Genomic DNA, 22,768 nt, shown 5'->3' with positions numbered 1-22,768 from the left:
CTCAATCTCATAAGTTGTATCACAACCTTGATACCTCTTTATATAAGAAAACCAACTTGACCTAATCCTAACTCAATTAAGATTTGTATTAGATAACTCCTAATACTATTATTCTAGATAACTCCTAGAATAATAAGTTTAATTTTCTTTTCCCTTTTTAGTAACTTGCTTCCCAAGTTACCTCTACTTCAAGCTTACTCCAACAGACTCGTGCCACATGATGATCCGTGATCGTACCAAGTTTGAACTCTAAAATCTATTAAATATTTTTATAAAACCGGCTTTATCAAGAACGGACCGATCAAAGTTAGTCCAGTCCAGTCCAAAGGTTTTGGAAAGAAAAAGCTATTTAAAATTGTGAAATCTAATGATTATTATATGAATAAGAAAAACAAAAACCAAAAAGAGAGAAGGGAATGATAAGTGGGAGAGGCCCGAGAAAAAGACGTCCAGTGTCGCTCGCTGTCTGTCCCTTAAACATGTCGAGAGGTCTCTCGAGCCCTGTGTGTGTGTGTTCATGTTTGCCTCTCCTTTGCATTGACTCTCTCCTTTTGTTTTTGTATTCTCTTTTTTTTTGTGCAACCAAACTCTCTCTTTTTCTTCATATAATTTTGATTTAAATATCTTTTTTTTTTATGTCCCTTGGGGTTTGTGGTTGGGGGTGAATATAATGGACGTAAGCCAAATAAAAGCTAATGAGATAATGAAATATTGAAATATATATATGGATTGTAACTGATAATCAAACTACGAAACTAGAAAACAAAGAAAGGAAAACCACGAAACTCTAACTATATAGTCAACTTTAACACATTAAATGAAATTGCAATTTATGTGAACAAGGGAAATTAATTGAAAGATGCAGGGACAAAGAAGAAGAAAAAAAGGAAATTAATAGTAGATGGAAGAATAAAACAAGAAAAGCAATCGTTTGTAAGTCTATTCTCTAGAAGGTCTTAATTATCGGATGGTTGCTTCATGAAAGGAGTACATCGGAGCAAATGGGAACAACAAAAACGAGACAACAACAATAAAAAAAAAAAGAACGAGACAATAATGAGAAAAAATGAAATTGTATTATAATGTAATGGCTGTCATTTTCTCAGCCTTTAAATGTGGCTTTTTGTTGATAATAACATGGCATATTTGAGTCTTTTAGACAAAAAGTCTAATCTATTATTGGGTATCTACATCAACCATATAGTTAAGAAAAACATTATAATAGTTATGCACCAAACTTAAAAGTATATATCCCCTTCACCATTCCGATTAAAAAATATAAGATATTGCTAACTATATCTTTTGATATCTTTTGTGTGTTCGCATATTGGATATCTTTTGTGTGTTTTCTATTTATTTATTGTCATTTGATTTTAGATGGATACGTAAAATATTCACCTATACATTCGTCTTTACATGCTAAAATATTATATTTCTACTTTTTAAATGCATTATACTTTTCTAATTACCTCTCTTATAAATCGTAAAAGATATTGCTACATTTGCGTTTCACGTTTACCCCAAATTTGTTTGTTAAAGGGCTTCTTAACAATTACGTTAATAATAATTATTTATTTTTATTTTTTTGGTTGTAAAACTTCATATATAAACGTAAACACGAACCGAAAGTTTAATTAACTCCTCTATGGTACTTTTAAGTTTAATCAAAACCCTCTGTGGGCATGGATAAAAAGTTATAATTAATTAAAGAGCTACGGATCTTTGCTCACTCGATGATCTAATAGGGCAATGAATGTTGAATTTTGACTATAGTCCATGCGTTGTTAGTGATTGGTCGGTCGGTCCATATCTTATTGTAATGATGTGAATTGTGTTTTTTCACTCATTATCCATTTCATCCAATTGGCATGCAAATTATTTTTCTCTAAGACAAATAATTGACTACAGAAGAAGATTCCACTGCACATTTACCTCAATTGCCCATTTAATGACTTTTTCGTTTAATGAAATTGAATTAGGCTTCTGTAAGTGTCCCCACTCTATGAAAATTAATTTAAAGTCATACTTTTTTTGTAACAAAGCAGGACCACTTCTTCTTAGTCGATATCAAGTCTAGTTAACTCTGCAAGAGAATTTGGTTCATACAATCTGAAGTTATGATACTTTAAGTAGAACTATTTCCAGAGACTTGCGTTAGATCCTAACTGTCTTCCTGACAAATCCACATATATATGTATAAGCAAAATTAAACTAGTGTTCTTTTTCTTTAGATTCCAGAGAGTATTAACTTTTTTTTTACTAAACCTGTTGCATCTCCCTCCTCTTAGCATCCACGAGCAGTGCAAGTCGTGCACATTTACTTTTAGTTTCTTCCAGTTCCTTTTCTAAGTTACTTACCTGTTTCATTATCCATTTATGTCTATGTTATAACCGATGTAACAAAAAACTGTTTGTCTGGTTTTGTATCGCTGAATCAAACTTACCGCCTGTTCCATTTCAGTCTCTTTCTTTACATATTCCTCGCACCTGTTGAAGAAAGAACACATCGAAATTGATTGGGATTCCAAATATGATAGCTGAATTGAGTTTTTTTTCATGTTGTGTGTATATACCTCATGAAGAGTTGCATGTTCTCTTCGCTTATCTCATCCGCAGACATGCCAACAAGGTTGTTTTCAGTATCCAGCTGGGAAGATATTTCACTTACGGTAGCTGCAGGTTGAGGGCTGAGCTGCACTGGTTGGAAGTTACTTCTAAGACCCGTGGAATTTTTCAAATGTGGCGCTGCAACAGCAACTGTTCGGCTTGAAGTTGCATTACTAAGACTGATTTCACGTATTATCGGACCACCTTGACTGATTCTATCACAAGGCAAAGGTAAAGGATTGAATGTATTAACAGTAGGTGGTTGATCACGTATTGCTATCTTTTTCGACTTAACAGCAGCTGCAGGCACTTTATAAATATTGTATCCAAAAACTTGGACATGGCTCTGCCTGTTTTACACCACAACAAGCAGTGGAATAGTCAAACAAAGATATTGCGGTTTGGAACCAAAATCATATTGACAAAATAATAAGATGATTCGAAAAGGTTTTGGAGAGGAAGAAGAGACCAGTAATCATGGACAATCTTTTTCAACCTCGCCTCCAGCCGCTGAAATAGAGACGACCTCTCAAAATCTTGCTTATCGTGGGCTGGTTCTATGAAGTTTGCTTCAAGAACTCCTGGGGAACAGATTTTGATTGATGAGTCTCTCCTACAGGTCTTTACCTCAAACAAAACATTATTCAATGTAGTCATCAAGGAAATGAATCACTATACCGACAACACCATGTCCAACTGATGACCCGTCCATAGTGACCTTCCAGAAAGGCTGTAATCGTGCAAGAGATATCAACTTAATCAAGCCATACGCAAAGCTTGGCGCTTAAGTGACAAATATTCTACCAAACCAATCTTAAATTCTTCTATTAATCATTACATTCTAGTTATATAAGTCTGATTTCCCTGAATTGTAAGGTTCCAAACTTACTACACTTGATTCTAAAGATTATCCAGATCATGGAATTGTCTCCTATATAAAAGCGTACCCGGATGAGACGGTTTTTATGATAAACATTGAAACCACAAACTGCAAGCTTAGGCCCCTCCTTTATAAATCCAACTTTGATTTTAGTGGTAGCCTGTAATAAGAAAGCTTAGTGGGTTTTTTCGCACAACCAAAACCAAGAAATTAGAATAATGTGCACACATGAAAATAAGCCAAGGCTCTCTGTATCAAAACCAGGGAGTAGAAAAAAAAGAAGGAAGAGGAAGTCCAGTCTGTATTACTTGTTCCATAGTAGCTTTATAGGGCTTGTACTTTATAATCTTCGAATATCTGAGTTCATCAGCAATGTTGAACTGCTCCACAGGGATTCCTCGTAGTATAATTTTGAAATTTTCGAACTTCTCGAGATATAACATTGAAGCGTAAGCCTAAGGATGAAAAGTGAGTCTCCAAACATCCTTGGAACAATTAAATAATTAGAAAAGGAGGAAGATATTCAGAAGATTACCCTCAGAGAGTAACGTAATTGGTATGATATATGAGATCTCAGTTCCAATACTTTATGGGGCAACCGTTTCCCGTCATGGACACCTTCATCTTGGAGCCGGATGTCCTATACCAATATCAAAGTAAATGCTTCAAAAAAATAAATCGTCAGCATAAGACCTGACCTAAGAAACCTCTCAAGAGATATCTCATCGAGTGTAATATCATAAAAGAAGAAGTGTAGTTACCTCACTGTCGTCGTCAAAACTCAGCTCATAAATTCCTTCATCATTAAGCCACAAGTTGTATATAATTACTTTTGTTCCATGTGTTCCAATTTCCACGAACTGGTGGGCGGAAGATGGAAAGAAACAAATTAACAAAACAGACCGCATTCACAAGAAATCAAGATCTTCAGAATGAATTTAAGGGAACCGAAGCACATAATGAAATCTTCATAAGCTGACTTTAGAATGAAACAACCTGCTGCCAAAGTTCATCCTCTGTAGAAAACGGAGACCATTTGAGTAGAATTTGAAGGTTGGCAGCCCAATCTTCTGGAGATCCATAGATAATTGGTTGTGGTCGCTCCTTGGATATATCAATATCAATCTGCATTGCATATCAGATCTATCACTTGAGAACAAAGAAAATTTGCACATTCTAGAGTTTCCAAGAAACAAAATCTACAAATGCTTAAGATTTTACCATAGGAACAATGACATCATCCTGACTAGTTTTTCTGAGGAACGTGTAAGACAGAAGACCAACGCTCTGAGTAGATTTGCTAAAACAGGGAAGATAAAAAGGTTTAAACAAGAGAAAACGCCAAATTCAGAGTGTATATGACCAGATATATCAATACCCTCCACGACTTGAGCGACTAAAAACGATAGCATCAGCTCCAAGTCTCATGGTACTTGTCTTGAAACCATTTCCATCTAAACACAAAAGATGTAACTTTGGTTAGAGACCGCCTATTGGAGACCAAGACCACCCAACTAGAAACGAGCTGAATATCATATTAACTAAGTAAAACAATTACACTGTCCAATTGTTGTATTAGACTTCTTTGATGAGTAGCCTAAGCTCATGCATTTTCTGAGTCCATCAGGATCCATCCCACCGCCATCATCTTCAGGTTGAAAAAGAAAGGAGACACCATGTCATTAACAAAATCCAAAGTCTCGGTTAGGCAAAAGCACTACACACTCTATAGGAGGAAATGTACCTTGGAATACTAAAGCTGGAGAATTATCTTTGACAATATCGATCTTATCAATCTTAACAAACGTAGCGCCATTTTGTATCTGAGAAATAACCAATTCGACATAACCAAACACAGTACCAATGCTATAAAAAAAAATTCACTGGCAATGAGAAAAAACGAAAAAGATCATCAAAAGTGAACTTAAGAAAGCATTTCACTCCTCAGGCATACCTCGTCAACAGCATTGTCAAGTAGCTCGGCGATTGCTGCAATACGATGCAAAGATAACAATCATCATCACCAAAATTGTTCATTCTACACCTCCAAGGAGTTATAGAACCAAAAATCTATCTAAATGATAGCTACAACAGAGTCAATTCATAGCTTTACCTCCAAAAGCCCATTTGTGTGAAGTAGCATTCGAGTGAAGAAACTTTGGATGTACTCGAGCATGCTCAAGCAAACCTGTCAAATTTCATCTCATCAAAATACTCCCAAAACCATAATCGTGACGCTTGCGTGTGTATGAGAAAGAGAAGGAAATGACCGGAAGCAGTTGGGGTAACACCGGTAGGGATCGCAAAGTTTTCGCCGGCTTTCCAGAAACTCCGGCATTCTAGGGTTTCTCGAGGAGCCACCGTCGCAGCATCAGCGATTGTACTTGGAACTTGCTGATTCTCCATTAGCGACGCCATGCTTCTAAAAGCTCCTCTTCCTCCTACTCCGTCATCACTGTCACTGTCACTGTCGAGATTAACGACATCAGAGACTGCTGCATTTTTCGACTTCGGAGCCATTTCCGGCGACGGTGAAATCGAATTAACAAACAAATTCGAATTCAATGAAACAACGTCTTCTCCGATTTGACTTTAAGCATGAAGAAAAAAGCAAACGTCTTCTTCGTCATCAACCATATCATTTACTTTGCGTTTTTTTCCCGGTCATCAGAGTCTAATTGGGCCACAAAAGCCCAAATACGTTAGAGGCCCATTTCCTAAAAAAGTATTATACTCTGTACATACGTTACATATATGCACATGCTATTATGCAAATACAAGAACACCATCAAAGGTGAAAAACAAAAATCAAGAACACCAAAAAGTCTGAATCAAACTAGGGTTCTATAGATTCCAGAGAGTTTTAACTCGTAACGCTTTTACTAAACTTGTTGCATCTCCTTCTTCTTAGCATCCACAAGCAGAGCAAGTCGTGCACATTTACTTTTAACTTCTTCCAGTTCTTTTTCTAAGCTCTTTACCTGTTTCATCATCAATTTATACCGGTGTTAGATTCCATGTAATAAACAGATGTTTTTCTGGTTTTGTACTGCGGAATCAAACTTACCGTCTGTTCTATTTCATTCTCTTTCTTTATATATTCCTCGCACCTGTTGAAGAATAATATTTGATTTAGATCATCAGAGAGATATGATACTGAAATGAGTTTTTCTCATGTTATACATATACCTCATGAAGAGTTGTAAGTTCTCTTCGCTGATCTCACCCGCGGACTTGCCAACGAGGGTGTTTCCAGTATCCTGCCAAGATATTTTTATTTTAGATCAAACTAGTGGATAAAAACTATATCATTGACAGAATTCACTTACAGCAGCCGCAGGTTGTGGGTTGAGCTGCACAGGTTGGAAGTTACTTCTTAAACCCATGGAATTTCTCATGTGTGGCGCTGCAACAGCAACTGTACGGCTTGAAGTGGCGTTACTAAGATTGATTTCACGTATGATAGGACCACCTTGACTTATTTTATCAGAAGGCAATGGCGAAGGATTGAATGTATTGACAGTAGGCGGTTGATCAGGTATTGCTATCTTTTTCGACTTATCTGCAGGCATTTGATAAGTATGGTATCCAAAAACGTGGCAGTGGGTATACCTGTTTTTCTCCATAACAAGCAGTGGAAGAGTCAACCAAAGATTTTTCGATTTGGAACAAAGATCATCTTGACAAAATATTGAGAAAATAATTTTAAAAGGTTTTGGAGCGAACGAAGAGACCAGTAACTATAGACAATCTTTTTCAACCTCGCCTCCAGCCGCTGAAATAGAGAAGACCTTTCAAAATCTTGCTTATCGTGGGCTGGTTCTATGAAGTTTGCTTCAAGAACTCCTGGGGAACAGATTTTGGTTAATGAGTCTCCAGCCAGGTCTTTACGTCAAACTAAACATAGTCAATGAAATCACAAAGGAGAATAAATCAATATACCCACAACACCATTGCCTGTCGAGTCCCCTCCCATAGTGACCTTCCAGAAAGGCTGTAAATGGTGCAAGAGAGATCTAAACTTAATCAAGGCATACTCAAAGCCGGACGTTTAAGTAACAAATATGCTAGCAAACCAATCTTTTTATGTTCTATTAAGCATGGCACTCCTGTAATATAAGCTGATTTCTCTGAATTGTCAAGTAACAATCTTACTACAGATGCTTCTTTAGATTATCTAGATCAAAGCGTACCCGGATGAGACGGTTTTTGTGATAGACATTGAAACCGCAAATTGCAAGCTTAGGCGCCTCCTTTACAAATCCAACTTTGATTTCAGTGGAAGCCTGTAACAAGAAAGCCTAGTGGGTTTTTTTCTCACAACCTAAACCTAAAAACCTAGATTAGTGTTTGCATATGAAAACACAAACATTATATGCAACGGCAAAATAGCAAAACAATTAGCCAAAGATCCACATAACAAAACTAGAGAGTAGACAAGAAAAGAGGAAGAGGAAGTCCAGTTTGTATTACTTGTTCCATTGTAGCTGTATGGGGCTTGTACTTTATAATCTCGGGAAATCTAAATTCATCGGCAATGTTGAACTGCTCCACAGGGATTCCCCGAATTATAATTTTGAAGTTTTTGAACTTTTTGAGATATAACATTGAAGCATATGCCTAGCGATGAAGAAATAACAAAGTAAATCTTCAGACATCCTTGGAACAAAACATTATTAGAAAAAGGAAGAAAATATTAAGGAGATTACCCTCAGAGAGTAACGTAAGTGGTATGAAATATGAGATCTCAGTTCCAATAACTTATGGTGCAACCGTTTACCGTCATTGACACTTTCATCTCGGAGCCGAATGTCCTATACCAATATCAAAGCATAAGATCCGACCTAAAACACCTCTGGCAAGATATCTCATCGAAGATTTATCATTTGAGGAAAAGTGTGTGTTACCTCGTCGTCGTCGTCGTCAAAACTCAGCTCATAGATTCCTTCATCATTAAGCCACAAGTTGTATATAATTACTTTTGTTCCATGAGTTCCAACGTCCTCGAACTGGTGGGCGGAAGATGGAAATTATAAAAATTAACAAAACAGACTGCAATCACATGTAATAAAAACTTCAGACTGCTTTAGGGGAACGGAAGCACATTGGGACACAAGCCAAGGAAGAACAGTGATGCAATGAGATATTCAAAAGCTGACTTTCAAAAGAAACAACCTGTTGTAAAAGTTCATCCTCTGTAGAAAACGGAGACCATTTGAGTAGAATTTCAAGGTTGGCAGCCCAATCTTCTGGAGATCCATAAATAATTGGTTGTGGTCGCTCCTTGGATATATCAAAATCAATCTGCATTGCACATCTGATATATCAATTGAGAACAAAGAATAGTTGCACATTCAAGAGTTTCCAGAATTACTTATTTATTTCAGGCATGAAACAATATCTACAAATGCTTAGGATTTTACCATAGGAACAATGACATCATCCTGACCAGTTTTTCTTAGGAATGTGTAAGACAGAAGACCAACACTCTGAGTAGATGTGCTAAAACCGAGAAGAATAAAAAAAGGTTAAAACAGAGCAAACGCCAAATTCAGAGTGAATATGACCAGATATATCAATACCCTCCACGAGTTGAGCGACTAAAAACAATGGCATCAGCTCCAAGTCTCATGGTACTTGTCTTGAAACCATTTCCATCTGAACACAAAAGGTGAAACTCCGCCTGTTGGAGACAAAGACTGCAAGACCACTCAACTAAAAACGAGCTCAAGATCATATCAACTAAGTAAAACAATTACACTGTCCAATTGTTGTATTAGACTTCTTTGATGAGTAGCCTAAGCTCATGCATTTTCTGAGCCCAGTGGGATCCATCCCACCGCCATCATCTTCAAGTTGAAAAAGAAAGGAGAAACAATGTCAACAACAACATCCAAAGCCTTGGTTAGGCAAAAGCACCACACAGTCATTCAAAGGAAATGTACCTTGGAAAAGTAAAGCTGGGGAATTATCTTTGACAATATTGATCTTATCGATCTTAACAAACGTAGCACCATTTTGTATCTGAGGAATAAGCAATTCGATATAACCAAACCCGTTACCAATGCTTTAAAAAAACAGTTCACTCACAACGAATCAAAAATGAACTTAAGAAAGCATTTCCCTCCTCACACATACCTCGTCAACAGCATTGTCAAGTAGCTCAGCGATTGCTGCAATACATTACAAAGAAAACAAACATCATCAACTGAGAGGAGTAAGAAAATCACAAATCTATCTAATTGATAGCTACAGCAGAGTGAATTCATAGCTTTACCTCCAAAAGCCCATTTGTGTGAAGTAGCATTCGAGTGAAGAAACCTGGGATGAACTCGAGCATGCTCAAGCAAACCTGTCAAATTTCATCTCATTTAATACTCCCAAAACCATATTTCGTGATGCATGCGTGTGTATGAGGAAGAGAGAGATGACCTGGAGAAGTCGGAGTCACAACGTTCGGTATCACAAAGTTTTCTCCGGCTTTCCAAAAGCTCCGGCATTCCGTAGGAGCCACCGTCGCAGCATCAGCGATTGTACTTGCTGATTCTCTTCCTCCTACTCCGTCGTCACTGTCACTATCACTGTCGAGATGAACAACATCAGCGACTGCTGCATTTTCCGCCATACGAGGCATACACGAATTCTCTAATTTAATGAAGCAGTCGTCTTCTCCGATAAGACTAGAAAAGACTTTCAACCACAGTATGAAGGAAAAGCAAACGTCTTTTTCGTCATCATTGCTTCTTTTTTTTGGTCATCAGAGTCTAATTGGGCTCCAAAGCCGAAATACTTATAGGCCCATTTCTCAAAAATGCTATTTTTTTTTACTTCTGTCTATATATGCTACATATATGCACATGACATGCTATTAAGCAAATACAAGAACACCATGAAAGTTAAAAAAAAAAAAAAAAAAATCAAGAACACCAAAAAATCTGAATCAAACTAGGGTTTTTAACTAAACTTGTTGCATCTCCTTCTTCTTAGCGTCCACAAGCAAAGCAAGTTGTGCACATTTACTTTTAACTTCTTCCAGTTCCTTTTCTAAGCTCTTTACCTGTTTTATCATCAATTTATACCGGTGTTAGAGTCCATGTAATGTAATAAACAGATGTTTTGAAATGCGGAATCAAAATTACCGTCTGTTCTATTTCATTCTCTTTCTTTATATATTCCTCGCACCTGTTAAAGAATATTATTTGATTTAGATCATCAGAGAGATATGATACTGAAATGTGTTTTTCTCTTGTTATAAATATACCTCATGAAGAGTTGTATGTTCTCTTCCCTTATCTCATCAGCTGACTTGCCAACGATGTTGTTTCCAGTATCCTGCCAAGATTTTTTTTCATTTTAGATCAAATTTGTGGATAAAACTATATCATCGACTGAATTCACTTACGGCAGCTGCAGGTTGTGGGTTGAGCTGCACGGGTTGGAAGTTACTTCTTAAACCCGTGGAATTTCTCAAATGCGGTGCTGCAACAGCAACTGTACGGCTTGAACTGGCGTTACTAAGATTGATTTCACGTATTATAGGACCGCCTTGACTAATTTTATCAGAAGGCAAAGGCGAAGGATTGAATGTACTGACAGTAGGCGGTTGATCAGGTATTGCTATCCTTTTCGACCTATCTGCAGGGATTTGACCAGTTTGGTATCCGAAAACGTGGCAGTGGCTTTGCCTGTTCTTCCCCATAACAAGCAGTGGAATAGTCAAACAAAGCTATTGCAGTTTGGAAATAAAATCATATTGACAAAATATTGAGTGATGATTGGAAAAGGTTTTGGAGAGGAAGAAGAGACCAGTAATCAGAGATAATCCTTTTCAGCCTCCCCTCCAGCCGCAGAAATAGAGAAGATCTCTCAAAATCTTGCTTATCGTGGGCTGGTTCTATGAAGTTTGCTTCAAGAACTCCTGGGGAACAGATTTTGGTAATGAGTCTCTCCTCCAGGGTTTTATCCCAAACAAAAGATATTCAATTGAAATATAGAATATATATGGAGAATGAATCACTATACCCACAACACCATTGCCTCTCGTTGACCCTTCCAGAACGACCTTCCAGAATGGCTGTAACGGTCAAGAGAGATCTCAACTTAATCAAGCCATATGCAAAGCCGGAAGCTTAAGTGAAAATATGCTAACAAACTTACTACCGTTGCTTCTAGAGATTAAGAGCATAGAAATAACTGCAGTATCAAAACGTACCCGGATGAGACGGTTTTTGTGATAGACATTGAAACCGCAAATTGGAAGTTTAGGCGCCTCCTTGATGAATCCAACTTTAATTCCAGTGGCAGCCTGTAATAAGAAAGCTTAGTGGTTTTGCTCTCACAGTTTAATCATTAAAATATAGATTAATGTTTGCATATGAAAATACAGCCGGAGCTCCATGTAATAAAACCAGCGAGTAAAAAGAAAGAAAAAAAGGAAGTCTTGGTTTGTATTACATATTCCATTGCAGCTGCTTGGGGTTTGTACATTATTGTCTCAGGATGTCTGAATTCATCAGCAATGTTGAATTGCTCCACAGGGATTCCCCGAAGAATAATTTTGAAGTTTTTGAACTTCTTGAGATATAGCATGGAAATGTAGGCCTAAGGATAAAGAAACTAAGTCAGCCTTTAAACTTCCTAGCAAAAGTAAAAAAAAAAACTAAATAGAAAGAAGCTCAGGAGGATTACCCTTAGCGAATGTCGATAGCGGTATGAAATATGAGATCTTAGTTCCAATGTTTTAGCGTACAACCGTTTCCCATCCTGGGCATTTTCATCTCGGAGCCGTATATCCTATTATACCAATATCAAGGAAAATAAAATAAATACTTTAAAATCCAACTTCTGCAAAAGACTTCATCATAGACCCTTTAAGGAAGTGTAAGTACCTCATCATCGTCGTCAAAACTCAATTCATAGATTCCTTCATCATTAAGCCACAAGTTGTATATAATTACTTTTGTTCCGTGAGTTCCAATATCCTCGAACTGGTAGATGAAGAATGGAAATAAATGAATGAATAAACAGGTCACATTAATATTTACACTCGGAACCAGAGTTTTTAGAAGGAACCAACCTGCTGCAAAATTTCGTCCATAGTTGAAAACGGGGACCATTTGAGAAGAATGTTAAGGTTGGTAGACCAATCTCCGGGAGACCCATAAATAATTGGTTGGGGCCTAACACTGGATATATCGAAATCAATCTGCAATGCAGATATGATAACATCAAGATAAAACAATAGTTGCAGATTCATGAGTTTCCAAACATATAGTGAAATACTCAGTTCAGACATGAAAACAAAAAGCTATATAAGCCGAGGATTTTACCATAGGAACGATCACATCATCCTGACCAGTTTTCCTAAGGAATGTGTAAGACAGAAGACCAATGCTCTGTGTAGATTTGCTAAAACAGAGAAGATAAAAGTATGGTTAAGTTAAAACCAAGAGCATACGCCATATCCAGACAATAAATGTACCAGATATATCAATACCCTCCACGAGTTGAGCGACTAAAAACGATGGCATCAGCTCCAAGTCTCATGGTACTCGTCTTAAAACCATTTCCATCTACACAAAAAAGGTGGAACTACAGTTAGATACCTGCCTTTTGCACCAAACTAGAAAGAAGATCGATATCCGATCAACAAAATATAACAATTACACTGTCCAATCGTCGTATTAGACTTCTTTGACGAGTAGCCTAAGCTCATGCATTTTCTGATCCCATTGGGATCCATCCCACCACCATTATCTTCAAGTTACAAAAACAAAAGAAGGATAGTGTCATGCACAAGATTCAAAAACTCGTTTAGGCAAAAGCATCAGCAATACATTCAAAGACAGTGTACCTTGGAAAACTAAAGCAGGGGTATTATCTTTAACAATATTGATCTTATCAATCTTGACAAAGGTGGCTCCGTTTTGTACCTGAGGAAGAAGCAAACAAACATAACCAAACACTATATACACTTCATTGGCAATGAGCAAAAACAAAAACAGAACCTAAGATAAGCATTTCACTCCTCACGCATACCTCGTCAACCGCATTGTCAAGTAGCTCGGCGATTGCTGCAATACAATACAAAGAAGAAGAAATTGACAAAGATGATCATCACAAAAACTGTTCATTCAACTAATTGATAGCTACAACAGAGTCAATTCATAGCTTTACCTCCAAATGCCCATTTATGTGAAGTAGCATTCGAATGAAGAAACTTTGGATGAACACGAGCATGCTCAACCATACCTGACAAATTTTCATCTCATTAAGTACTCCCAAAACCATAATTGTGGAGCGTGAGTGAAAGAGAATCAGAGAAATAACCTGGAGCAGTTGGAGTAACACCGGAAGGGATCACAAAGTTTTCACCGGCTTTCCAGAAACTCCGACATTCTAGGGTTTCTCGAGGAGCCACCGTCGCAGCATCAGCGTTCGAAACTTGCTGATTCTCCATAAGAGATGTCAAGCTTCGACCCATTCCTATTCCTCCTCCGTCGTCGTCGTCACTGTCACTGTCGAGAATTACGACATCGGCGACTGTGTTTTTCGCCATTACCGACGGCGACAAACGAATTCGAACAAAACAGCGTGATGTTTCACTGTTTTACAATAAAACAACGCGTTGTGTGTAGATCACTAGAGCTTTGCTTTGTTTAATTTTTGCTTTTAAGAGTCGGTTTAGCTAATAAGAAACAGCAAGGCGTTTTCTAATCTCCGATATTATTTGCTTTGCTCTTACGGTGCAGATCACTAGATCCTTATTGGGTCACAAAGCCCAACTATGCTAAAAGCCTATTAGGTTATATAACCCATTAGATATATAGTATATAGAGATTATTTATCGAAAATAAATTAATTACTGAATCCAAATGTGTTTATGATAATACTTCACAAAAATTGTTGAAGCTGATCCGAGACATTTTGAAAATTGGAAAAATCCAACACGAACTCTATTAAATCCAAGTAAATAAATAAAAAGAACACCAAAAATCCAAGCAGAATAACAAAATAATTAATCTAAAAGGAAACAAAAAAAAGCTTTTTAGGCCCTAATGTTGCCAGATACTAATTCCTCTACTGGAAAGAAATATCTGTTGTGCAACATAATTGAATCAGCTGCAATAGGTTCATTGTCTTGGTTCCTGTGCCATGTGTAGAACGCGTGAGTTTTATTGAAAATCTGCAAAACTGCATGACCAAAACTAGCTTCTCTATACGCCGAATAGCTCGGTTGAGGATCAGTAAAACTGCCAAAACAGATCAAAAGCCAAAACAAGATCTTAGTTTCATATCACCAAAACAACAACAGAGCAATAAATTAAAAAAATGTTTTTTTCTTACCTATTTGCGATTCCTTCAATGTTTCCTCCATCTCCGATAGTGATGTAAATCGGGGCTGAAGGATCTTTCACAGGAGAGCTCAAGCCATTGGTGATATTATATTTAATATTGGAGACACGTTCGGATCTCTCATAGGAATGGACGTGACCAGACAATACCAAATCGACTTTGCTGTTAACGAACCATGATTCAAACATTGCTCTCATGCTCTCACCTTCCATGTAATGGTAGTTATTACTATTGTACCACGGCGAGTGAACCATGACAATAAGCCATGGAGTCTCTTCTCTGTTCACCTTCTTCAACTCTTGGTCGAGCCACACATATTGAGGTGTGTATTTTCCTGAGATGCAATGCAAATAACATGTTATTCAAAAAAAATATACAAGAGACCATCAAAATCCTAAAGATGTTGCGTGTTTATTGATTACCGTAAGCAGAATAAGAGGAGAGGACGATGATGTGAGCAGATGCACGTCTAATAGAGTACCAAAGAGGAGAAGTGCTCTTCGAAGCTTTGTAGGCGTTATGGTAACGGTGAGTGTAGGGCTTGAAGGCATGAGGCTCCCCCTAATTTAGATTCATATGGTTCTTAAAACTGAAACTAACGAATTATCAAGAAAAAAAAAACTAAAATTGAGAGAATTCTAATATTGTGGACTTACTATGTTTGGGACAAAATCAATTTCGTGATTTCCGGCAGCATAGATGAAGGGTTGGTAAGCAGCACAAGGCTCCACGAATCTTCCCCAAGAATCCCACTTCCTTTGATCATGGTTTGGATGATCATCTGCGTAAGATAAGTCTCCAGGGAAGAGAACAGCTTGGCCTTTAGGGTTTGACATGTAATGATATAATGTCTCGTTAGAAGCATAAGTTTGTCCAAGATCACCTACAAACAATGTATTTATTAGATCGATTTGGAAATATTAATTATATATAATATCATAAGATATGTAAAAGAAAATTTAAGTACCAATGATGCCGAATGTGTATGGAACATCAGGTCCAACCTTTGGAGGTGTAGTGAAAGAAAATTGCCTAACGGATTCATCTGTTCCAACCTCATAGATGTACTTGGTATCGTACTGTATAGATACGAGAAAGAAACTTTATAAAAAAAAAAAACTTTTGAAACAAAAAAAAAAGAAGTGATGTTATTACTTATATGACAAGTTAAATTATACAAAGTACAAACCTTGAGTCCTTTAATGGTGGCATGATGAAGAAAACCAGAAGTATAGTCATAAAATCGGTAAGACGACGTGGAGGCATGAGCTCTCTTCTTTTCCGACTTCACATCTCCGCTAACCGCCTTCCAGTAAGTAACAACGTTAGAACCAGCTAGGTTTAACGGTGTCACCCACGAGATGATCATGCCACGTCCATTGTAATCTCCTTGGATGATATGAACCTAGCCAACGATACAAAAAATCAATATGGATTAATTGTTTTGTTAAGATACAATACAATCAGGGACTTTAACAAAAAGATAAAAATAATAATAGAAAAAAAAAAAAAAACGTAAGCGAAGTAAAATTCAGTTAATAAATTAATTGTATGGCCTCTGTAAAACATAATTAATCGTTACTAATTATTGCCATGTGCAAACCTTACTGATATTGATACTTGCTAAATTCAGAAACTTGAGCCCTAAATTAGCAAACAAAAATTTATGATCTAAGAACAAGAAAATCGAAAAATAAAACTAAGAAATCAAAACCTGTTCAGGAGCATTATGACCAGCCGGAGATGGAAAAGTTTTGAGAGGCATCTCGGTTGATGGTTGAGCTTTTCGGAAAAATTTGCTTGTTGTTCCACCATTGATCACAGTGGTAATGCTTAGAAACACAAGAACAAGTATAATTTTGTTCATCCTCATATTTGATCTATGATCGTAGCTGCTTAAAGAGTTTTGGGTTTGTTTGTTTCTGATTTCTGATTAAAGAACGTATGGTAACGTTTATATACAACTTAATTAGTGTTTTTTTTTTTTTTTTTCGCAAAGAAGAGATAAAGTTGGATTTTGAAGGATTCTGGTAGACATAAAAGGTTATGAGATTATTATGATTGTATTTTCGATTATATCGTACCTTCTAAATTACTTCATCATATCAACTTTTCCGCTTAAGTTAAAATATGGATTAACTAAAAAAAAATTGAGATATAGTTACATCAATCATATTTAATTTATATTATAAAATATCAGAATTTTGATCATTTTTCCAAAGTCAAAATTTGGTTTCAAGTCATAAAAGTTTCATATTTTAGCTTAAGGGGAATAATTCAGTTTTTTTTTTTTTTTACTTTATTTTTTGTTGATTTGCAAAATAAATTCTTGTATGATATGTTTTTTATCCGATTAAAAAAGTTTAAGATGTTAAAAAGATTTTCTGCAATTTTATAATTTACAAAGGAAAATAGTTTTAATGACATAAATATTTTGTTAGATAAATAGAAAAGAAGAAAATTTGTTGAAAGGAAAAATACAACTAAATTAGAAAAGTAAAACGATAATAGATATGATAGAAATGGGTCACCGTAGGATCCTTCTCCTAAACCTGAACCCTCTTTTGTTGATTACAAAGACAAATTAAATCAAATCAAACCTTAAACTGACTTCATTCAGACCTAACAATCCCGGTCTCCATAACCGGTTAAAATGGTCGGTGGTGACCGGTGGCCAGAATGTTTTTGACAAGACCCGGAATTGCCCGAGACCCATCACAACTCTACAGACTCTTCTCTCTTATCTAATTGAAACTACTCTAACCCACAAAGTCTCTGTTCAAACTAACACACACACACACACACATTTTAACACAGCTTACATTTTCTTTTCTTCATCTCTCTGTATTGTTTGGTTATAAAATTTTTAGACAAATGGCTCAATGGTTGTCTTTAAGGTCTCCAAGTGGTTACAGATGTCTCTGGGGCACAAACTGCTTCAACCGTCAACCGTTTCAGCACATTCGGACACGGGTCTTTCCCGAAATTGGTGTTGGATATAGTCACTGCGCATCTCGCTTTCCCTACACACTTCTGCATATAACAAAATACACCGTGGTTAGAAAGAAAAAAAAAAGAGTCTGATTCCAGTTTAATCTGTGGAAAGATTCTATCTTTTACCCTCTCTAAGATAGCGTATGAGGTAGCGGCGTGACACTCTCCTTGTTGGTAACTTCCACAGGTTCCTAAAGGAGTCCCGAAGCTTGCAAACTTAATAGATGCAATTGCTTGACCTGGACTACATTTCAAGTGAACCTTGGGTCTATGAAATGTCTGTCCTTTTCCGTAGCTTTCGATTTGCCAGTTCTTGATATTAGGGTGGTATTCAGAGACTTCAGCACAAACTCCGGATACTGATCTTTTGACCAAAGAGACACTTGATGGATTTCCACCAAGCTCCTCGAATATAACCAACAGATTTTGGCTCGGCTTTAACCATGATCTCGGCACATGGTAATATCTTTGTGTAGGTTGACCACAGCCGGTTTGGCATTTGTTCGGTTTATATGTTCCAGTGTAGCTACATTGACTACAGTCACCAGTCGCAAATGCTGTCCAGTATCTTCCAATGCTCTCACCGTTCACCCAAATCTGCCCTTTTCCCATTCCTTCCATGTCCAAAGCAAGCGGCTCATTTCCTTCGGGTGCATCAAAATACGTCTGAAATAAAACAAAATTTCCTCGTTAGTTCAGATTCTAAATAAGAAAAAACTTTGTCGAGTAATGTTAGAGTCAATCAAACCTTGTGCCAAGTCAAAGGCTGAGGCTTTTGTACAGTTAAGGATGCATCCATCCATCCAATAGAACGAGTGTTGGTTGGAAATGCAAGATTCATAGCTTCACCTTTCAGCCCCACCTGATGAAAACAGAGTTAAACAACTTAATACAGAAAAAAAGGATCAAAAGAGAGAAAATGGGATAGATAAAACACCTGGTATGTCCATTTCTGCCATGACAAATCCCTTTTCCCTTGACTCAACCCATGCAATGCCACTGGACCCAAGATTCCAGTATTCCATGACTCAAAGTGTCCACCCACATTCTTCAAAAACGGAAAAAAAAGAAAGGGATCAGGGTAAGAAAAAAACGAAAAACAACTTTTACAGCGGAAGAGAAAAAAGAATACTAACTGGTAATCCAACAGCAACACTCAGCAACGCAATTCTGTTAGTTCCAGAATGCAGATTGATCTTTCCCTGATAAGTGAATCTCCTATTTTGCCTTGTTCCAAAGGCAGAACCTGCAATTCATATTTTATAAATTTCCATAACAGAAATTCTCTAATAGAAGAAATTAACGGGCCAAACTATTGGAAGTAGTAAAGTACCATACCTGAAAGCTGTCCATTGACAAATATATGCACGGCATGGCCTGTAGATTGAATAATGAGAGTTGGTAGCTCTCCTCCATGCAAGAATGATTCAGTGTCACCGATATCAACACTACATACCAATTCCAAATGTTCGTTAGCAAGTGCCGAGAGTCACTTTGAAGCTAGGGAAAGTTTACATCGTATTAAGGTAGCTGATGGGTTTTTCTTTTACCTAGTCATGTACCAAAGATAATCGCTTGTGTCACGTGTGACATTTATCTGCTCCAAGAGTCCTTGAGTGGTGAATGTGGAGCTGTCATCTAGAGATGAAAGATCTTCCAAATAACTCTGCCACTGGAAATTCTTTGTGTCTGTAGGCAACATTTCCATCTGGGATGTTTGAACTCCAACCTTAAATCAAGCAAGAGAAATCCACAAGTATCAAAAAAATCACAGACAATTTGAGGAATCATAATTCTGAATGTCAGAACAACCATCTACACTTACCTTTGCAGTATTGAAGACTGCATTTCTACAGTCTGGAAGAATGCTGATTGACCAAGGAGGTAAGTTATAATGAACGTTGTTAAACAAAACTCTTGCTGCCGATTCTGTGTCATAGTTTGCAAGGAAAGCCGAACAATCTCCTGATTCTGCAGAGTATACATGAGCCTGGGAAAATAAAGTAGAAAAGAGGATATAATTTAGAAAAAAAAAACTACAGTCTACAACTAAACCAAAACAAATCTATAGTAATAAATCCATACTTGTTGCTTGTTTCCTATTGATGTAACAACGGGATCAGCTGACACCAAAGCTTTTTCACACATCTTGATAGCTCTGTGGAGCTCCTTTAGGTGACCATATTTAGGTTCTCTGATTAAACCTATTTAACAACGACTCACTTAGTACATAAAGCATTGCATTAACTTATATTTCAATGAATGTGTAGAAAGTTTTGTTAGCTTCATGTCCTTACCATATTCGTCGATTGGAGCATCATAATCATAGCTGGTGGTGACAAATGGACCTCCGGCTGTTCTTCCAAAGTTAGTTCCTCCATGATACTGTTCTCAAGAAAAGACAATGGATCTTCTATTTTAAAGATGTTCGATGATAATCAAATCTTACAGTGTGTAAGGACTAGATGATTAACTAAGTTGCTAAAGTGTACATACCATGTAGTAGTTAACAAAAGAACCTCCTTTTTGTATGAAACGTGCAACACCAAACGCCAGATCCTGAACTGGTCTATGGTGCATTGGCCCACCAAACTCAGTGAACCTGATAATGCATTTCCAATTTACAGAATAAAAAAAGGTTACCGATTTGACGATGACAAATCCATGTGCACATAAAAAGTGAAAGCAAATGAGAATCTGTACCAGCCGCTCCATGCCTCTGTCCATATCAAAGGCTTGTATGGCTTGTTCGGAGCAAATGAATCACAGTAGAAACCGTTACATGTGTTTATCTGTCACCAAAACCAATGAGTTTGAGTTCATTCTTCAAAGTCAAAGACATTCACCCACTCCAGACCAATTAACTAACTTATTACAATGCTTATGCAATCAAGAAACTCACCACAGGGTCAGGGGCATCGTCTTCTTTGCACATGACCCACGGGACACCAGTCTCAGTTGCTATAGCCATTTTAGCTGCCCATGTCATGTAGTTGTGACCTTCAGCGCCCAATAACTGCCCTTGTCTTCCATACTCATTCTCAATCTACAATCAAATAAAAGATGACACCTTTCTATTAACTCACATAGATCCATATAAACATAACTCAACATGATCACTAATCAGAGCATTAATCTGTTCCATTCAAGTTTATACCTGAGAGAGGATAATGGGACCACCCTGAGACTCAAACAAGTTCTCACTCTTCATCAGCTCAACTATTCTCTCTGTGAATCCTTTCATAGCTCTCTGCAAACATTATCCCAACTACAATTAATATCTGCAAACCTTTTAATAAAGTAAATGTTCTAAGATGAAAAATTGGATAGTGGAATAAAAAGAGACCTTAAAAGGCTCATTATCTGTTCTGAAGCTGATTCCAGGAACATACTTGAGCCAAACAGGGAATCCTCTGGTCATTGCCAAAAAAGAAAAAGAAAAACTTTATTGACCAGGAACAGAAACTGTATACATATTACATACACACATAAGTAGCCAAATCTAGAGGCGTCTGAAGCTGAAGAGACGAGAAAGGAAATTAGGTAATACCCGAAATTCCACTCGGCGCAAACATAAGGTCCAATTCGAAGATGAGCATATAAACCAGCTTTGTGAATCGTTTTCACGAATCTCACCAAATCATTTCTCCCTTCAAAATCGTACTGAGATGAAGAAAGAAATCATCAAAATCCAAACAACATAATGAAGAAATGAGAAACATAATTGAAGAAAAAAAAGTAAGAAGAAGTTTACTTTTCCAGGAGTTGGCTCATGAAGATTCCAAAATACATAAGTCTCAATCACATCAATGCCTCCATCTTTCGCCTTCTGAATCAAACCTTCCCACATCTAACAACAACAATAAAAATTTTGATAAGTTGTATGAAACAGAACATAAAGGAAAGAAATTTAGGGTTTTGTTGTTAACCCAAAAGAAAAAAGGAAAAAAGTTTAGGGCTTTTCTTATATCTTACATCAGGAGTGCTTCGAGGGTAATGTATGGAGCCAGAGAAGAGGATTCGTCTCTGCCCATTAATGAGAAGTGCTTTACGATCATAAGTAACTCCGCATTGCACAAATCCAACACCTAGAATCAAAAGCCCTAAGCAGAACCAGAGAATCAGTCTCGAAGCAGAATCTCCACTCCCCATTTCCCGCATTAACCTTCACAGAGAGAAGGAAAAAGAAAGAGGAGTACAAGCTTCTTTCTTCTTCTGGGTTTGTGTTAGTTTCTCTGTGAAGAAAGGTTTTAATAAGGAGAGAGAAGGGAGAAGAAGAAGACGAAGGAGAAAGAAAGGAAGAAGAAGAAGAAGGGGTTTTTATTGCACTTCACAAGTGTCTACTCGCATCATCACTGCGTGGCCGTGAGCTACCGACGCTTTCCCACCAATTTTTATTTATTGTTTTTTATTTCATAACGGAAATAAAACAAAAAAAACGGGAAGATATAAAAGAGAAAAAGTAAAGAGCTGATTATGATATTAGGGAAAAAAGTGGCAGCTAATCACGCTATTTTATTTCAGTTTCTTTTTCTTTTCTTTTGTTTGGTTGATTGATTTAGTGTTGAAATGAAGAAAATTAAAATAGAGTACGTAAAGTACATTGGTTTTTATTAGTGAGGAGTCTTGTGGACAGTCGTCGAAAGGGAATGAAATCGTACACGTGTCTTCCACTTCCAATATCACAGTGTACCTGTCATTTAGATATGTACACAGACTTTACCATACTTATTCAATTCACATTGTTCCATAAATTGATTTTCCAGTTTTGTTTGGCCTATAGTTATAATGTTATCGTAATGTAATGGTTTAAGCAGCGTTTATTGCGTTATGGACCTTGTGGATTTGGTGGATATGTTATATTTTACGATTTCTTATGTAAGTTTCTTTGAAGATCGGTTGGATATAGTATCTTGTGTTCTTGGATCTGCT

At 37.0% G+C, this 22,768-nt stretch overlaps 5 protein-coding genes across 6 annotated transcripts; all 5 read right to left on the bottom strand.

Annotated features, from left to right (window-relative positions):
• Window positions 1-2,057: 2,057 nt before the first annotated feature.
• Window positions 2,058-6,093, bottom strand: LOC9303096 (protein MICRORCHIDIA 2). The gene is made up of 17 exons (XM_021017240.1): window positions 5,758-6,093; window positions 5,601-5,675; window positions 5,442-5,476; window positions 5,232-5,310; window positions 5,046-5,135; window positions 4,866-4,941; window positions 4,709-4,787; window positions 4,484-4,612; window positions 4,249-4,347; window positions 4,023-4,127; window positions 3,796-3,942; window positions 3,555-3,647; window positions 3,286-3,337; window positions 3,077-3,188; window positions 2,574-2,957; window positions 2,445-2,487; window positions 2,058-2,358 (listed from the first exon to the last, which is right to left on the bottom strand). The coding sequence occupies exons 1-17, from the start codon at window positions 6,005-6,007 to the stop codon at window positions 2,260-2,262; spliced, it is 1,947 nt and encodes a 648-aa protein (XP_020872899.1). The 5' UTR covers window positions 6,008-6,093; the 3' UTR covers window positions 2,058-2,259.
• Window positions 6,094-6,177: 84 nt separating this feature from the next.
• LOC9303095 (protein MICRORCHIDIA 2) lies at window positions 6,178-10,209 on the bottom strand. Of its 2 annotated transcripts, none has more exons than XM_021017241.1 (18): window positions 9,920-10,209; window positions 9,765-9,839; window positions 9,626-9,660; window positions 9,433-9,511; window positions 9,247-9,336; window positions 9,070-9,145; window positions 8,911-8,989; window positions 8,663-8,791; window positions 8,395-8,496; window positions 8,197-8,301; window positions 7,961-8,107; window positions 7,681-7,773; window positions 7,430-7,481; window positions 7,222-7,333; window positions 6,817-7,099; window positions 6,677-6,747; window positions 6,555-6,597; window positions 6,178-6,468 (listed from the first exon to the last, which is right to left on the bottom strand). In XM_021017241.1, the coding sequence occupies exons 1-18, from the start codon at window positions 10,119-10,121 to the stop codon at window positions 6,370-6,372; spliced, it is 1,872 nt and encodes a 623-aa protein (XP_020872900.1). In that variant the 5' UTR covers window positions 10,122-10,209; the 3' UTR covers window positions 6,178-6,369. The 2 variants fall into 2 exon arrangements, with proteins under 2 accessions (XP_020872900.1, XP_020872901.1); XM_021017242.1 differs by having other exon boundaries at window positions 8,197-8,303; window positions 8,400-8,496.
• Window positions 10,195-14,136, bottom strand: LOC9303094 (protein MICRORCHIDIA 1). Its single transcript, XM_002866976.2, has 18 exons — window positions 13,817-14,136; window positions 13,664-13,738; window positions 13,526-13,560; window positions 13,341-13,419; window positions 13,154-13,243; window positions 12,984-13,059; window positions 12,817-12,895; window positions 12,564-12,692; window positions 12,376-12,474; window positions 12,176-12,280; window positions 11,942-12,088; window positions 11,700-11,792; window positions 11,510-11,561; window positions 11,294-11,405; window positions 10,890-11,172; window positions 10,749-10,819; window positions 10,627-10,669; window positions 10,195-10,544 (listed from the first exon to the last, which is right to left on the bottom strand). Exons 1-18 carry the CDS (start codon window positions 14,043-14,045, stop codon window positions 10,446-10,448), a joined length of 1,896 nt encoding a protein of 631 aa, XP_002867022.1. The 5' UTR covers window positions 14,046-14,136; the 3' UTR covers window positions 10,195-10,445.
• Window positions 14,137-14,366: 230 nt separating this feature from the next.
• On the bottom strand, window positions 14,367-16,833 carry LOC9303093 (purple acid phosphatase 25). Its single transcript, XM_002866975.2, has 7 exons — window positions 16,557-16,833; window positions 16,032-16,247; window positions 15,810-15,921; window positions 15,499-15,725; window positions 15,265-15,403; window positions 14,834-15,176; window positions 14,367-14,739 (listed from the first exon to the last, which is right to left on the bottom strand). Exons 1-7 carry the CDS (start codon window positions 16,713-16,715, stop codon window positions 14,535-14,537), a joined length of 1,401 nt encoding a protein of 466 aa, XP_002867021.1. The 5' UTR covers window positions 16,716-16,833; the 3' UTR covers window positions 14,367-14,534.
• Window positions 16,834-17,330: 497 nt separating this feature from the next.
• On the bottom strand, window positions 17,331-22,334 carry LOC9303092 (beta-galactosidase 3). The gene is made up of 18 exons (XM_021017549.1): window positions 21,812-22,334; window positions 21,591-21,686; window positions 21,387-21,499; window positions 21,183-21,249; window positions 20,994-21,086; window positions 20,739-20,882; window positions 20,540-20,628; window positions 20,333-20,438; window positions 20,134-20,221; window positions 19,922-20,040; window positions 19,662-19,826; window positions 19,387-19,565; window positions 19,175-19,284; window positions 18,973-19,082; window positions 18,774-18,884; window positions 18,585-18,698; window positions 17,963-18,502; window positions 17,331-17,875 (listed from the first exon to the last, which is right to left on the bottom strand). The coding sequence occupies exons 1-18, from the start codon at window positions 21,995-21,997 to the stop codon at window positions 17,735-17,737; spliced, it is 2,571 nt and encodes an 856-aa protein (XP_020873208.1). The 5' UTR covers window positions 21,998-22,334; the 3' UTR covers window positions 17,331-17,734.
• Window positions 22,335-22,768: the final 434 nt, after the last annotated feature.

The sequence above is a fragment of the Arabidopsis lyrata genome (assembly GCF_000004255.2).
Source record: "Arabidopsis lyrata subsp. lyrata unplaced genomic scaffold ARALYscaffold_7, whole genome shotgun sequence".
Taxonomy (NCBI): domain Eukaryota; kingdom Viridiplantae; phylum Streptophyta; class Magnoliopsida; order Brassicales; family Brassicaceae; genus Arabidopsis; species Arabidopsis lyrata.
This window is presented reverse-complemented; position numbering and strand designations above follow the sequence as displayed.